A 16,509-nucleotide genomic window follows, 5' to 3' on the forward strand; every position below is an offset into this window, starting at 1 on the left:
TATAGGCAAAAAAAATTGCAGAAAATGAGAAATGGCTGAAATAACAAACAGAGCTCAATAATGCAAAAAAAAAAAAAGTTCATATTCAAAAAGTTTTTAAGAGATCAGAAGAAATCATGCATCTTGGCATCATGTTCTCTCTCCTCCACCAGTCTTACACACTGCTTTTGGAGAACGTTATGGTGCTTTACTCCTGGAGCAAAAATTCAAGCATTTCAGTTTGGTTTGATGGTTTGTCCATTGGCATATTAACCTTGATTCACTTTTCAAAATCAACACCGAATCTAATGTTGAATCAACGTTGATCAACCTTGATGTTATGTTTGAATCAACATTAGATTTGGTGTTGATTTTGAAAAGTGAATCAACGTTTATAAGGCAACAGACATTACTTCAATCATATTTAAACCACATTTTAAGGTTGAGGTCGGTTCGGCCAGTGCACGCTTTTTTAGAGCACCCCCTTTATTTTTAGGAGTGTACCGCAGCCTCGCGCTCTGTGAGAGTGACCCGCAGTTTTGGTAAAGCTCGTATAAATCACGCACGTCACGCGCCAGCGAACGCACCCACACTCCGCTCCTCTCTCACTCTCGCGCGCACAGAGCAGCGGCGCTTTCTCTTTCGCGTGCAGCGCTACAAAAGCAAGCGCGCGCGCGGGGTATTACCATCATCATCATCCTTTCTGCACGGTGTCTGAGGAAGGAGCTCGTGGTCACTCGCTCGCGGGACGTCACGCAACGAGAGGAGGAGGGGGAGGAAGAGGAGGGGGGGGGGGGCGTTTACGGGCTTTTAAGGAGGAGGGGGGGAGGCTCGCGGGCGCGGAGGCTGCCCCCCACCGGAGCGACTCGGTGACGGGGGGACTTTTAGAGCCAGGGCTCGCGCGGAGCCCCCTGCGCTCTCACGCTCTTTCGCTCTCACGCACGCACGCGCGCGCACATACATACAGATACTACATTGACTCGGAGAGAGGAGAGACGGACCCTCCGTGCGCACGCACACTGGATATTGGCGTCTTTTGCACCAAAAGCTCGCGCGCTCTCTCGCTCGCTCGCGTTTTCTTCTCCATCCAGCCTCGAGCGCACGCGGACAGCGAGTGATGGAGTGATGGATTGAGGGGCTGACACACACAAGGATTTATGCGCGGATTCTGCACGCGGGTTTTCTCCTCTTAGGTGAGTCTATCTGCGTATAAAACAGCGCATGAGTGTGATGTGCTTGCTCCGCGTGCAACTTGTGGCAGCGAGCGTTGCACGCGCGCGCACGGAACTATGTATCACATACATATAACATGCACTGTAGCGATGAGGAGCGTTGCGATGCAATGGGATTGGAACTGAAGCGCAGTAAATAGGGCGCCTTGCGCTGATGTGCACGAGGCAGTGCACTGCATGGAAAACTCTAGAGAAGAAACGAAGCAGTCTATCTATCTATCTATCTATCTATCTATCTATCTATCTATCTATCTATCTATCTATCTATCTATCTATCTATCTATCTATCTATCTATCTATCTATCTATCATATACGGAGAAGGGAAGGGTTAAAAACGCATGGGCACGTTGTAAACTTATGAATTGTTAAAAGCTCCATTTGAGTGAAGTTAATGATAGTTAACCCCTATTCTGACCATTCTTTTTTAGATTGGTCGATTAGTCAAGGACTTTTTCTGCCATTCTCTCTATCACTGCCTCCTGTCGATTAGTTGACACTGGAATTTGGAGCTGACAGTTGTCAATTGGAGCTCAGAATTGTGGATTACGCTGACTAATCGTTGCAGCCTATCTGTCTCTCTGTCTGGCTGTCTGTCTATCTAATTTATATCTATGGTATGATGGAATGAGTAAAAAATGTGGAAATGTGAAAGGCTATCTATCTATCATATAGGGAGATGGAAAGAATTAAACACGCTGTAAATGTATATTATTTGTCAAAAGCCTAATTTCAGTGTGTAATGACAGTTAACCCCGTATTCTCAATGGTAATTATTAGAGCTGTAACTAATTATTATATTGGTATTCATCTCAATCGATGCTTGATTCCTGTCGATTAGCTGACACTTAAATCGAAGCTTTATTGTTATCTGTATAGTTTATATCTATCACATTGGAAGATGGAAAGGGTTAAACACGGACTTATTATTAGGTCTGAAACTAATGATTATTTTGGAAGTCACCTATTCTGACGATTATTTTTCAGATTAATCAATTAGTCAAGGACTTTTTCTGCCATTCTGTCAATTACTACCTATTGTCGATTAATTGACACCGAAATTTGGAGTCATATAGGGAGATGGAAAGGGTTAAACACACATAGACTTATTATTAGGGCTGTCATATATGGAGAAGGAAGAGGTTAAACACATAGACACATTGGAAACTTCTTAGACATCCCATTTCAGTGTTTAAAGATAGTTAACCTCTTATTTTCAACGCTTAATATTAGGGATGCAACTAATGATTATTTTTTTCCGATTAGTCAAGGACTTTTTTTTCTGCCATTTTCTCAACCGCTGTTGATTAGTTGACACTGAAATTTGGAGTTAAAATTATTGCAGCTTTTTTGCACTGCATATAAACTGTGCTAAAGAAATCAGACAGTGTTTCCCGTGTAAAAGGCTATTTAAATATCATATAGGAAGAAGGAAAGGGTTAAACACTAATTAACACATTGTAAACTTATGAATTGTCAAAAGCCCCAATTTCAGCATATCTGCATAATGATAGTTAACCCTGTATTCTCAATGGTCATTATTATCTGTATTGTTTATATCTTTCATATAGGGAGATGGAAAGGGTTAAACACACAGACTTATTATTAGAGCTGCAACTAATGTTTATTTTTCTGATTAGTTAAGGACCTTTACCTCACCTGCTCAGGTCTGCACACCTGTAAACATTACACTGTTGCCTAATCTCTGCCTTAATATAACATAATATGTTCCCATAGCAAATCAAATAATGATAGATAAAACTCAAGTATAAATCTAATATAAAACTTATAAAAGGCTTACTCATTGCTCAATTAAATGTAATTATATGAACTGAGTGAGTGAGCAGCCTTTAACCTTCCCCATTTAGTTTCTGTACCCAGTAATACAAATATAAAACACAACTATACAAAACTGCTATGAAATTGGAGTGTTTTTGATGGAAGGATGGGAAGGGAAAGGTTTAAACCCTCATTTCCCCATCTTTGAGTCTCCAGGCTTATTATTCAGCTGTTACTTGTGTTATTATTCTATAAGTGCTGTAAATAACACAGTAACTGATAACAAAACTGTTGAATATATGAATTGTATGTAGTGAAAGGCAAGCAAGGGGTTAAAAACACTTGGATACAGTGTGATTTTGGTAGACTGCAGTGTGTAATAGAGTTTAACAGCTCATATTCACCACCTTCTGATTCAGTAACTACTACATATAGAAGAGTAGAAGAGTAAGGAAGGGGTTAAAACACACAGTAAATATATAAACCTTGGGAATAAGCCATGTAAATGCAATGCATAATGCATCTGAACAGCTCAAATTCACCGTAATTCAATAACTGCCACGCATTACCCACTAACTGCTTTAGCAGGTTTGATAAATGTTAAGATGTTGATAGTGTGGGAAGTGGGATGAGTTAAATATCTACTAACACACATGGGCACATCATAAAGTCTTAATTTAAGATGGATTTCAGCGCAAAATTGGATTTAACCCCTTAGTCCCAATGCTCATTGTTTTAAAAGTCTGTAAAAGTACTATAAAAAGTCCACTGATAGAAAAACTGATGATGGCACATTGCTAAATAAGGTTTAACCCTGTTCTCATCTTTTTTTAACTAGTCACCAACATATGTATTGCATTACTATTAGTATAAATGTTATAGTAACTGTCCCAAAACAGATGTACAAAAATAAGTATTTATTGGTAAGGGCATGGGCATCCACATGAGCATATTATGAATTCTTGAATCCAGACACATGAGTCAGTAAATACCATACATTATCCACTAATTAATGCCTCGTTGAGAGTAAGGGAGGTAAAAAGGGTTAAACACAAGGGTTAAACATTGTTAATATTACACAAATTTCAATGTGTAATGGTGTTTAACCCTTTAGTCACCATGTGCAATATTATTCTATTTGTTTTAGAAATCTGTAAGCATCATAAATAGTAAAAAGGGTTAAACTCAACTGTTAAACATTGTTGACTCTACATTTAAAATGGATTTCAGTGTGTAATGCTGTTTCCACCCTTTAATTACCATGCTCAATATTCTACTGTAAATAATCCTGATAACTGAAAACTGATATAAACCTGATAGGAACATTTAAAATGATTAAAAATTAAGTTTAACCCCATTTTTGTCCCTTTAACTAGTTACACTATTATTTAATCCTTTAATGCTATAATTGATACAGTAAATGACACAAAACTGACTGAATTCAGACATATTTCAGTATGTAATGGAGTTTAAAAGCCCTTATTGGCCTTAAGAGTCAGTAAATACCACACACTATCCACTAATTGATGCTTTGTTTTGAGGGAGGGAGGTAGACAGGGTTAAACACAATGGTTAAACATTGTTAACTTTTAATTTACAATTAATTTTAGTGTGTAATTGTGTTTAACCCTTTAGTCACCATGCTCAATATTGTACTATAAATAATCCAGTAACTGATATAAACCTCTCATTCTCATTCTTTTAACTAGTCACTCTATTATTTAATCTATTAACACTATAAGTGATACAGTAACTGAACTCTTGTGAGACAGTACCTTCCTAATCTATCTATCTATCTATCTATCTATCTATCTATCTATCTATCTATCTATCTATCTTTCTATCTATCTATCTATCTATCTATCTATCTATCTATCTATCTATCTATCTATCTATCTATCTATCTATCTATCTATCTATCTATCTATCTGTCTGTCTGTCTGTCTATCTATCTGGAGATGGAAAGGGTTAAACACATAAACAGAGGTTTTTCAATTTGGTAAAATCCAAGGAACTACTATATACTATATATATATATATATATACTAGTATTTTAATTAACACCACTAATTTGAATATATTTGCATTTTACATTTCTTACATTCATTCTTTGATTGACATTTAAAAATCCACTATAAAAACTTGTGTCTTAAGAAGAACAGTTGTGATTATTTGCAGTTAATCACAGAATATCGTTGTGATTAATCAGATAATTTTTTTTTTATCGTTTGGCACCACTCGTTTTCCTCACATTGATTTTCTGTCTTTTTTCCAGTGTCCTCCCTCACCCCGCTCCGGACAGCGCCCCCTGGTGGAGGATGTAGTGATGATCCCCGTGCAGCGCGTGCAGGCTCAGGCCCAGGTGTGGCCAGGTGAGCCCCCGCCGCTGCTGTGGATGCTCCCGGGCCTCTGTCCTCTTGCCGCTGCCCCGCCCCCTCCACTGATGGTGGCGTCGCGCTCGCCGCCGCTGTTACGCGCCGTGTCACGCTGGCAGCTCTCCGCCGCCTCCTGCGAGCCCTTCCTGCCGCTGGTGCGCGCCACCGAGCCTGTGCTCACTCCGTTCCCGCTGGCCGGCGTTCAGGTAACCGTCAGCCTCTCCCAGAGCAATCAGCCTGTTAAAACCCTCCTCATTTACATATGCTCACTTTGTGTTACTGCTAAAGTATTTGCATAATTGTGAAGTGAAATTTGCATATGTTCAGATTGCATAATGTATGTAGTATTTGCATTTGCATAAGTGTAAAATGCGTTTCAAACCAAGTCAACTTTTTTGTCACTTAAATAGTTATACACTCTGTAGATGGTAGTGAAATAAAAAAAATGCAGAAATAAATATGAAAATATATAAATCCCAAGAGATAATAGCCTAAAAATATATCCAATCAAATCAGGTTTATAAAATACAATACATACACACTTACCTTACACTTTGCACAAATATGTACAATGCATAAATATACAGTACATATACATTTTTTCCCTAAATAAGTAAATTAATACTGAAGTTATTAAGGTTATGAAGAAACACATAAGATGTTTAGATGCTCTTATCTGGTGAGATGTTTGTTAACATGTGAGTTTCTAAGGCTGGTAGCTTATCCTGATTAACCTATCCTGTATAACAGAGGAAACTCTTGCTCCATCTTCCCTGAAACCCTCCTTATGAGTGCCAGTTTCATCATAACATTTTTTTTTTTGTTTTTTTTTTTTTAATAATTTTAGAATGTGAAGAAGACATGACCCCTTCATATTTAATGGCAGTGACCCCATGGTTTCATCTCTGTCATGATTAAATTATGATTAAAATGTCATAATTGACCAATACAAATACTTAAAATACACTATAGAATAAAAAACAAAAAAAAAAATGTAACCTGACTGACGTTAAACACGCACAAGAACCGAAGATACACAAGATACACTGAAACAAATGTGAGAAACAGGAAAACCTGGGGATAGGTAACGAGGGGACGGAGTTACAGAATGAACACAGGTGAATAAACTAAAGACTGAGGCGGAGACAGGGGAGGAACACACACAGGGCCACGTGTAGGGGAGCACGTGGTTACACAGAACACACATAAGAGACGTAAAACAGGACGAGAACGGGACATTCACATTTACAGCTTTAACAGTTTATCAGTGTAATTTAACGTGATACAGCCGTTGGTGTGAAACTCCCACACTGCGTTGATTTCCACTGATTTCCACCCACCAGTCAGTTGGTACGGAGCTGCACTTTAACAGCTTTCAATGTCGAATTTACAGAAACTGCGTTTGACACGAACATTTCCTCTGATCTTCACCGTTCAACAGCCGAGCAGCGTTCAGCGTTCAGGGGCGTCTGACGAACCTCAGATTAGACCTCATTAAACCTCATTAAACCTCACATTTTGCCTTGTCATGTTTCATAGTTTCAGCCGCTCTTTCTGAATCGGATTCCTGCCAGTAAAGCGTAACACAGAGGGTAATAGGCTGACCTTGGGTCAGTATTAGCATATTGCCCATTAGGTTGAAGGGTATGGATGAGGTTATCTGTGCTGATTGTTATGAGTAAAGAGGGCAGAGACACTATTTCTCCACGCAGTTCTTCTCTCTCAACACTAGAGGTGCTGTTTTGTATCAGAATTGTGAATCATCCATGTCTAAATCCACACACTGAAAAAAAAAAAAAAACTTAGGAAAGATTTTCTATTTAAAAACAGCAAGTAAATTTAACAGAGCATATATATTTAAATAATATTTACTCATAATTCTCAGTATATTTAACTACATATTTTTCAGTAAATGTTACTTTGCAACACATTACATCAGATTTAAATTTGATTTCCATGGCTTTTAATATTTACTTAATAGACGTAATAGTAGTATTTTTGAAATGATTTAATAATGCTTACCTGCCAAATATTTTAATTATTGTAGTATTAATTTCTGTAGGTGTACATACATGGCATATCATTTCCCAAAAAAATACAGATTTGAAGTAACACATTTTACAATAAGTTTTTATAACAACTTTGTTATGTAAAATGTTTTATTGTTTTGCCCGAATAAATCTTCAGTTTACCAGTCTAAAAAAATATATAGTACAATTAACAAGATAAGGAATCAAAGGACACAATGAGAGAGCTTTCTTTAACCAAATATTTAAGCTTTTACTAATGCCTTCTTGCTACACCACCCCCCCCCCCCAAAAAAAAAAAAAAAAAAAAAATTGGGTGGCCAATTCTCTGCCTGTAAATTCTGACTGAACTTGAAAATATAATGTGGTGCGACCAAATAAATAATATATATATATATATATATATATATATATATATATATGTATATATATATTTTTTAATATATATATATATTACAAAATAAGCTAATTTCCCACAAAAGATCACTATGAAATTTAAAATCACAATATATATTTGTAAAAATAACTTCATATTCATTATTTTTTGAGGTCATACTACATGATATCCAAATGTGGCAACGACATACCAGCTGTTAAAAAGGTTGTTTTTTATTAAATATCAGAGATATTAAGCATGTTTGTATTAATTACAAACATGCTTGCTGCTTCCATGGGTCCATTGGGTCCAATCTGGTAAATAATGCAACTTCCTGTATTTAAATTGGTTTCAACATAAAAGTCCCAAAGTAGTAGTTTCTTGATGGTCGCACCACATGCTATTCTGTAAAATAGAGATTATCGGACAAAGTTTGCTTGTATATTACGATGAAAATAAAATTACAAATGCTTTGTCATTTTGAACAGGATTAAAAAAGACTGAGAAAATCATGCAAAATAGGGCAGAAAAGATATATAGATTTAGAGTAATTTCAACCGCTGAACATGTGGTGAAAATCTTCGCTGCCTTATTTGCATCCCTATGTGCATGCGTGACTCTTGTAAGAGAGCTTTTACTTGCAGTTTTCAGTTTCGCTTCTCACAAAAAGAAAAAAAGAAAAAAAAAAAAACGTACATTTTACTTTGGCATTTAGACTAAAACAAATTACAAAGAAATTCCTAAGTAGCAAGACTGTACTAGATTATTCTTGTAGATAGTACTTAAAAAATAAAATTTATTATATTTACAAAATCAAAAAATCTTTTTTTACAGCGCAGTAGAGCAGGAGGTTTACAGCATGTAGAAGAAAACAGGTGACTGATGGGTGTCTCTTCATATCAGTGAGGTTCAGAAGTGTGTATGTCTGACGCATCCATCTGAAGTGGGACTACTAAGAGTGTGTATGAGTGTGTGTGTGTGAGTAAGAGATTCAGAGAATCAAAATGTAAAGCAGAAGAAAAAGCACCTCTGAAAGAGCCTCTGAAATTATGAATCATTTTTTGGATAGTGTGTGAAATTCAGCTGCTGTGCTTCATCTAGACTGAAATAAACCATTTTCAGAGCACTGCTATATAGATTCCTGGTAGAGAGGATGAGAAATACCTGGGCTAGAGTCATTTTTAGACTCTTCTCTCATAAATTAAATGAAATATAGAGCTTAGCATCATTTATTATGCTTAGAATCAGTTTACTCAGATTACTACTTTTTCATTATTTGTAAATGTTCTGCATTGTAGATTAATATTAAAGTCATCTTAACTATGAAGAATAAGAAAGAAAAAAAAATAACTTTAAGAACAAATGAAGGTCAGTCAAATGTTATAATGATGAAACTGGCACTCATCAGGACCACCCCAGGAATGGAACACCAAGAGTTTTCCTGTTGTACAGGATACGTTCATCATAGTTACCAGCCTCAATTTGGTAACATGTCCTATGAACCCTGTATTCATAATGCCTTATGGATGCATTTATAATGCATTATATGTCATGCATAATACTTTATAATGACTGTAATAAGCCTGTATAATTGCTCATAAGTACTTAGAGTGACATTAATAACACATTATAAACTACAAGTACAGGGTTTATAAAGAAATGGCATATAATGCCTTATAATATCTGTTCATAAGAAACATTGTACAATGTAGTGTTGTAAGGCACTAGAACACAGATTTGGTATATTTTATTATAATGCATTAGTGTTTTCATATGCTTTTTAATTGTGAAGTAATTTTTATTATGCCTCACTGTAATGTCTTATAGAGCATTATGAGTGCTCTTTACTGGCTTTAAGTGAAGTGTGTTTTAAAAGTATTTTTAAACAAGTAAATGTTATTATGCCTCACTGTAGGCTTTTGAAAAGGCATTTAAAAACACACTTCACTTAAAGCCAGTGAAGAGCACTCATAATGCTCTATAAGACATTACAGTGAGGCATAATAACATTTACTTCATGTTTAAATGCATATAAAAACTCACTTCACTTAAAGTCAGTAATGACTGTATATAAGGCTTTATAATGTGAGATTTGAGCTATAATTTGAGAAATTATAGCTGCAGATTATAATGCATTATACCAAAACATAGCAAATCTGTGTTATAGTGCATTACAACACTACATTGTACAATGTTCTTATGAACAGATATTATAAGGCATTATAAGCCCCTTTCTTTATAAACCCTTAAACTTAGTAGTGTATAATGTGTTAGGAATGTCGCTGTAAGTACTTATGAGCAATTATACAGGCTTATTACAGTCATTATAAGGTATTATGCATGTCATATAATGCATTATGAATGCATTTATAATGCATTATGAATACAAGGTTCATAGGAAGTGTTATCCTCAATTTTTGTTGGTTGTTTGGTTGACGCATATGGACCACAGTTGTCAAAGTAGCCAAACTTAATCTCAATTGTACATCTGGTTTTGGACTACTTGAACTTTTTTTTTACAGAACAATTTTGTTCTACCACTCCTGTGTTGCTTTTCTTGAGTTACTGTCATGCTGAACAGTGAAGTTTCTCCCAGGCTCTAAACTTTTAACAGACTGAAGCAGGTTGTCTGCAGTATCTTCATGTACTTTGCACCATCCACCTGTCCTTCTGTTTTAACAAGATGCCCAGTCCCTGGTGAGGAAAACATACCCACAAACTGATGCTGCCGCCCCCATGCTTCACTGCTGGGACTGTGTTTGTTAACAGAACGGGCATTGTTAGCGGTGGCACCGAACATCGGCCATTTCAGTCAAAATATTGGAAATCTAAGCTTGCTGTGAATAAACAGAAGAGCTTTACTCACATAAATAAACAGGTTTCAAAAGAGAATTGTGTATAGATTATACCACTGTTACACCACAGGCGTTCTATGAGTGCCATCATCAGCTGGTAATGCACTGTAACCAAAGAGCTCTATTTATGTATTACTCCACCACATACAGGTAACCTAGCAATGATACAGCGCTTACAAGCCAAATACAAACCAAATACAATGTCTTTATTCACCACTGGGGGGGCGCTGGATCCCATAGAGGCACAGTGCAGGCACAAATAAATAAATAAGCCCAGCGATACAAAAATACGCATTGTTACACACATTATCAGCCACCAACATCAGGTTAAAAGTTAAGTTATTATTAAGTTATTATTAAAATAAAAGCTTAAGTCTTTAAAAAACTTTAATTCTTAAAAAAAAAAAAAAAAAAAAAACATTTTCTTCCAGTCAATAGAAATAAAGCCCTGGACTTTAATCTTCAAAGATTTCTCTCCTAAAAAAAAAAAAAAAAAAAAAAAAAAACGTTAATTTGGTTGAGAAAAATGCTTCTGTTTATTTACAGTACCCTTAGATTTTCACATTTTTGACTAAAATAACCGATAATGCAGAGCAGCAATGGAACTATTTTAACTCTCGGTGTGTTTGTAACCAAACTAATCCTATTTTCTCCTCCTCTTTAACCCTCTTAAATCTTTCAATAAACAGTGATAATGGAACTGTGGTATAATTAAGCCATTATACACTCGAGGTTCGTGCTTTAACATGTAATATTGGCACTGCTGTGCTGGTATACAGCAGTTCCAATATTCCACGTTATAGCACGAACCTCGCGTGTATTCTTGCTTAATTAACATCCAAGATTTGTTTGACTGATTGTTGGTCCAGTCTCAGTTTAGCTCTGATGCTGAGCTTTTAGAGATGGCCTTGTCTTGGTGGCATGATCTAATTTTGGATAGAATAAAGTTCATACCTTAGCTTGCTTGTGTTTCTTTGACACACATTTAACACACTTTGTAAAATAGCCATTAACTGCCATTAATTTAGAATTTTTGTCTCATCCATGATGCTAACTTCCACCACTATAGGCTACAGCTATAGCTTCCTCTGATAAAGTGCTGCATACGTATTGCAAACAGAACTCGCAGTTTGTTATTTGGATTCTTTTTCCACTGTATTTTCTGAACAAACTTGCTTTATTGTTTTATTTGATTTGTTAATGCTGACTGATGGAAATGTAAAGTAAATGCAAAGTAAGATAAGCCTTCAGAAAGATCTGATGTTTAACAATTAAGCAATAATAAGCTCTGCATTATCGGCCATTTCAGTCAAAATTGTGGAAATCTAAGCTTGCTGTGAATATAGAGAAGCGCTTTACTTACCCAAATAAACAGGTTTCGGGAGAGAAATGTGTGTAGATTAACATTCAGCATTTTTGGACTTTAAGAATTAGAAGAAGACTTAGACTTTGGCTTCCCCCAGTGGAAAGACCTGCAGAATCAGAAGGGTCCCCTATTATCGGCCACCTTAAATTCTGCAAAAAATATCCTATATTAACTAGAAAATATGTATACCTAAGTATTTATTTGAATAATTAAAAAAAAAAAAAAAAAACTTGATATCGATGGCTGACAATGTGTGTAATAATGCGTATTTTCGAATCGCAGGGATTGGCTATTTGTGGGACCAATCCGTTACTAGCAAAGTGGAATCACTATTTGACAACTTTACAGTATATGTAACCACTTTAGAACCAAATAACAAACATTAACAAACTCCTTTATATACTATTTTTTATTATAAACCCGTTGTAAAGGAGCTTTGCTTTAAAGTAGAACCCTTTGAAAGTACAGAAGTTGCTCTATAAATAAGTGAAGTGTTGAGTTGAGTTGCGATGGGTTGAGACTGGTTGATATGGAGGAAGTGAGCAGTACAGTACGTATATGTAGTTTTAACATCGGCGTTATATCGCAGTGCGGGAGCTCTGGGCTTTGACTGACTGGCGCTGTAGCGGGCGGATGACTCAGCTGGAGAGAGTGTGTCACAAAGTGGTGCTTCCAGCAGCTGAGAGTGTGGTTAATATTGAACGCAGTGGAAATAGATCAGTGATAGTGCAGAGAAGTGACTCCACTCTACAGCACTAAGGATTCTCTTTACGCCTTCGCCGTGCTTCAGGCGCATTACGGGAGAATAACTGACAGCTCGGTGGAAAGTTCACGCGGCGCGTCACGCCAAATCTGGGCTTGTCTTTAGCGAGAGCTTTACGTTTAGTTAGCATGAGCTACGAGGCTTTGAGACGAGGGTCTGCTCTATTTTTATCACCTGCACTTCAATGGTTATCAGGCGCTTTTTACTGGATTAAAAATGGTCTTGATATTCCAGAGGTATTGACCTCTTTGCTGTTTGGAAATTGACCAACTTCTTTTGAAGGTGGTATTGAGTGCGGAGCTGTGTTGGACTGTATAGTGATTATTTATAATATACCAAATGGAATGTTAACCTTCCGAGCTTAAGACTACATTCAAGGAGGCTTTATTGTTGAATTGTTAAATATTGCTGTAATTTGCATCAATCATCTGTCCTTTGTAATATAGATTTAAATTGTTTTCAGTTCTTTAAACTGTTTGTTAAAGAATGGACATATCCTTGTTTTTTTATTCGTCAAATCAGCTCATTTTCGCATAAAGATGCTTCCACCCCCATGCTTCACAGTTTGGATGCTGTTTCCTAAAGAATGGACATATTCTTGTTTTTAATATTGATCAAAACTGTCCATTTTTGCCTAAAGATGCTTCCACCCCCATGCTTCACAGTTTGGATGCTGTTGGTTAAAAAATGGACATATCCTGGTTTTTATTGTTGGTCAAAAATGTTCATTTTCGCATAAAGATGCTTTCACATTCGCCATGCTTCACAGTTTGGATGCTGTTTGTTAAAGTGTCAGTCTGTATTATTTAGTTTTTAATAATGATACCAGTGTGCTGAACCACCATCCCTGCTAAGCCTAATAAAATTTATTCTTTATAAAAACTGGGGTTTCGGGTCACTTTTCGCAGGAGTTCATCTTCTGTCTTTACGTACTTATGTCACACGTACAGCCTCTAAAAGAGGATCCAGCTCAGTTTTACTGAACGCGAGCGGATGGTGGAGCAGCGGGGACTTCAGAAGAGGAAACTCAGAGCTCAGTAGCTTCTCTATTCACTCCTAGTAAAAACAAAGAAACGAAGGAGTGAAGATTCTGACTCTTCTCTCTCTTTCTTTCTCTCTGACTGAACATAACCTGGATTCGGATTCATCCTCTCTGAAAGGAGACCATTCTCATCAGAGATTGCCCTAAATCCCGCAAATCCTAAAACTAACAGACATCAGCTTTAAAGAATAGATTTATCATTGTTTTTATTGTTGGCCAAACAGTAATTTTTTTCATATAATAATGCTTCCACCTCCATGCTTCACAGTTTGGATGCTGTTTGTTAAGAAGAATAAAAATACCATTGTTTTTTATATGATTTAATTTTTTTTGTCTTGCTTTTCATCCCAGTTTTAGCTTGGTTTTCATCCCAGCCACTCAGCTGCTCAGCTGTACTCTTGAGCGGATTGTCTTTAAGTATCTAAGAAAAAAACATAGCTACAGTATGATGCTTCCACCCCCATGTTTTAAAGTGCAGATGCTGTTTGTTAAAAAAATAGGCAGCGTCATTTCATTCATCATTTAATCATATTTTGTATGAGAAACATTAGGTGTTCATTGATTTTTGTTTTTCAGTCCTGAAGTTTTTTAAAGCTAGTCTTCTATACAAGTCTTAATGTAAGGATTACTCCAGTCTCAGACACAGAAGTCTGTATCTTCTTCAAATTGATTGTTGGATTTACAATAAATGGGACTTGGCACTGCTGTCTTAATGGTCTGTTTGCTGTCTGTGAAATTGATCAGATGCCTTGTAAACCATTAAGTGTGTAGCAGTTTTATATATGGCCTATTCATAATGTATAGAGTTGTATAAAGTGTTGAATCAACGCTTTAAGTGTTAAATTGACACTCACAGTCACTTTCAATTCTGTGCAACATCCATTTGTTTATCTGTACATTCCCTGATTAAAAAAAAAGAAAAAAAAAGCATACCCACAATTTGATGCTTCCACCCCCATGCTTCACTGTTTCTTGAGGAATGAGCAGTGTTACATTTGCAGTATAGTGTTTTATTTTCATCCAGAACAGCCAATTTTTGTCTCGTCTCACCATAAAAATAGTCACTACATCAAAAAGGATTGGTAAAAATGAAGGAACCCTTCATAATTGATACTAATAATGTATCCTTTAGCATAAGCTTTGAAACACAGTTTGTTTTCTTAATTCTTCTTCGAGTACATGGCACACAGGTTGTGTGTATTTGGTAAAATAGTGTGAATTGTAAAATATGTACAACCTATATTCATGCAAGCAAGTGTTATGAATTTCTAGGGGTACACATAAAAAAAATGCTTCATAATTCATAGTAATTTCAAGGGCGCAATAAGTTGAAGTATCTAAGAAAAATCATAGCTGCAGTATGATGCTTCCACCACCATGCTTCACTGTTTTGGTTTTGTTTGTTAAAAAATGTGCATATCATGATAAGAGACGAGAATTAACAGTTTTGAACAATAGTAAAAATTATATGCTCATTCTTTAACAAACAAAACCAAAACAGTGAAGCATGGTGGTGGAAGCATCATATACTATAGCTATTATTTTTCTTAGATAGTTCAAGTTATTGCGTTCATGCAATTAATATGAATTATGAAAGGTTCTTCATTTTAAACAAACTTTTTTGATGTGGCGACTGAAAAATGCTAAGCACAAGTTTGGTTGCTTTGTTAAAATTTTATTTTTTACAAGACAACCAAAGTTGTGCTTAGCTTTTTTTCAGTCGCCACATCAAAATAAAAAAAAGGCTTCATATTTTATAGTAATTTTATGGGCGCAATAATGTATCCTTCAGCATAAGCTTTGGAACGCAGTTTGTTTTCTCAGTTCTTCTTCAAGTACATGGCACACAGCTTTTGTGTAATCGTAAAACACAGCTCTGGAAAAAAAATAAGAGAGCACTTAAAAATGATGAGTTTCTTTGATTTAAGCAAATTGAAAACCTCTGGAATATAATCAAGAGGAAGATGGATGATCACAAGCCATCAAACCACCAAACTGAACTGCTTGAATGAATTTTGCACCAGGAGTAAAGCAACATAAAGTTATCCAAAAGCAGTGTGTAAGACTGGTGGAGGTGAACATGCTGCCAAGATGCATTAAAAACTGTGATTAAAAAACATTATTCCACCAAATGTAGATTATTTCTGAACTCTTAAAACTACTTTATGAATATGAACTTGTTTTCTTTGCATTATTTGAGGTCTGAAAGCTCTGCATCTTTTTTTCGTTATTTCAGCTCATTTTCTGCAAATAAATGCTCTAAATAACAATATTTATATTTGGAATTTGGGAGAAATGTTGTCTGTAGTTTATAGAATAAAACAACAATGATCATTTTACTCAAACATAAACCTATAAATAGCAAAATCAGAGAAACTGATTCAGAAACTGAAGTGCTGTCTTCATTTTTTTTCCAGAGCTGTATGTACAACTTATATTCATGCAAGTGTTAGAAATTTCTTAGGACACATGTTTGATCTTCTATACCGCTCTTAACTTAAACCTCACACTGCTTCATTCTGCTTTTGCACTCCAGCGTTATTGACCTCCTCGCTGTTTGTGAAATTGATCAGATCAATTTGAAACCACTGACTGTGTAGCAGTTCTATACTGTTTACTGCTGGACAGTCCATAATGTATAGAACGTTAACCTTCAGCTCTGTATTTATATAACTCAAATTCATATTTAAAAGGCTTTTATTCTTGTTTTAACTACA

General features: G+C 36.0%; 1 protein-coding gene across 1 annotated transcript in view; it reads left to right on the top strand.

The window, feature by feature from the left end:
- Window positions 1-815: 815 nt before the first annotated feature.
- The window catches only part of tcerg1l (transcription elongation regulator 1 like), a 170,009-nt gene continuing 154,315 nt past the window's right edge, over window positions 816-16,509 (top strand). The window contains exons 1-2 of the mRNA XM_022669105.2: window positions 816-1,172; window positions 5,264-5,569. Coding sequence (XP_022524826.2) covers window positions 5,315-5,569 — 255 coding nt within the window. The 5' untranslated portion in view covers window positions 816-1,172; window positions 5,264-5,314. The remainder of the gene's footprint in view (window positions 1,173-5,263; window positions 5,570-16,509) is intronic.

Source organism: Astyanax mexicanus, chromosome 15 (assembly GCF_023375975.1).
Source record: "Astyanax mexicanus isolate ESR-SI-001 chromosome 15, AstMex3_surface, whole genome shotgun sequence".
In the NCBI taxonomy this organism is placed as follows: domain Eukaryota; kingdom Metazoa; phylum Chordata; class Actinopteri; order Characiformes; family Acestrorhamphidae; genus Astyanax; species Astyanax mexicanus.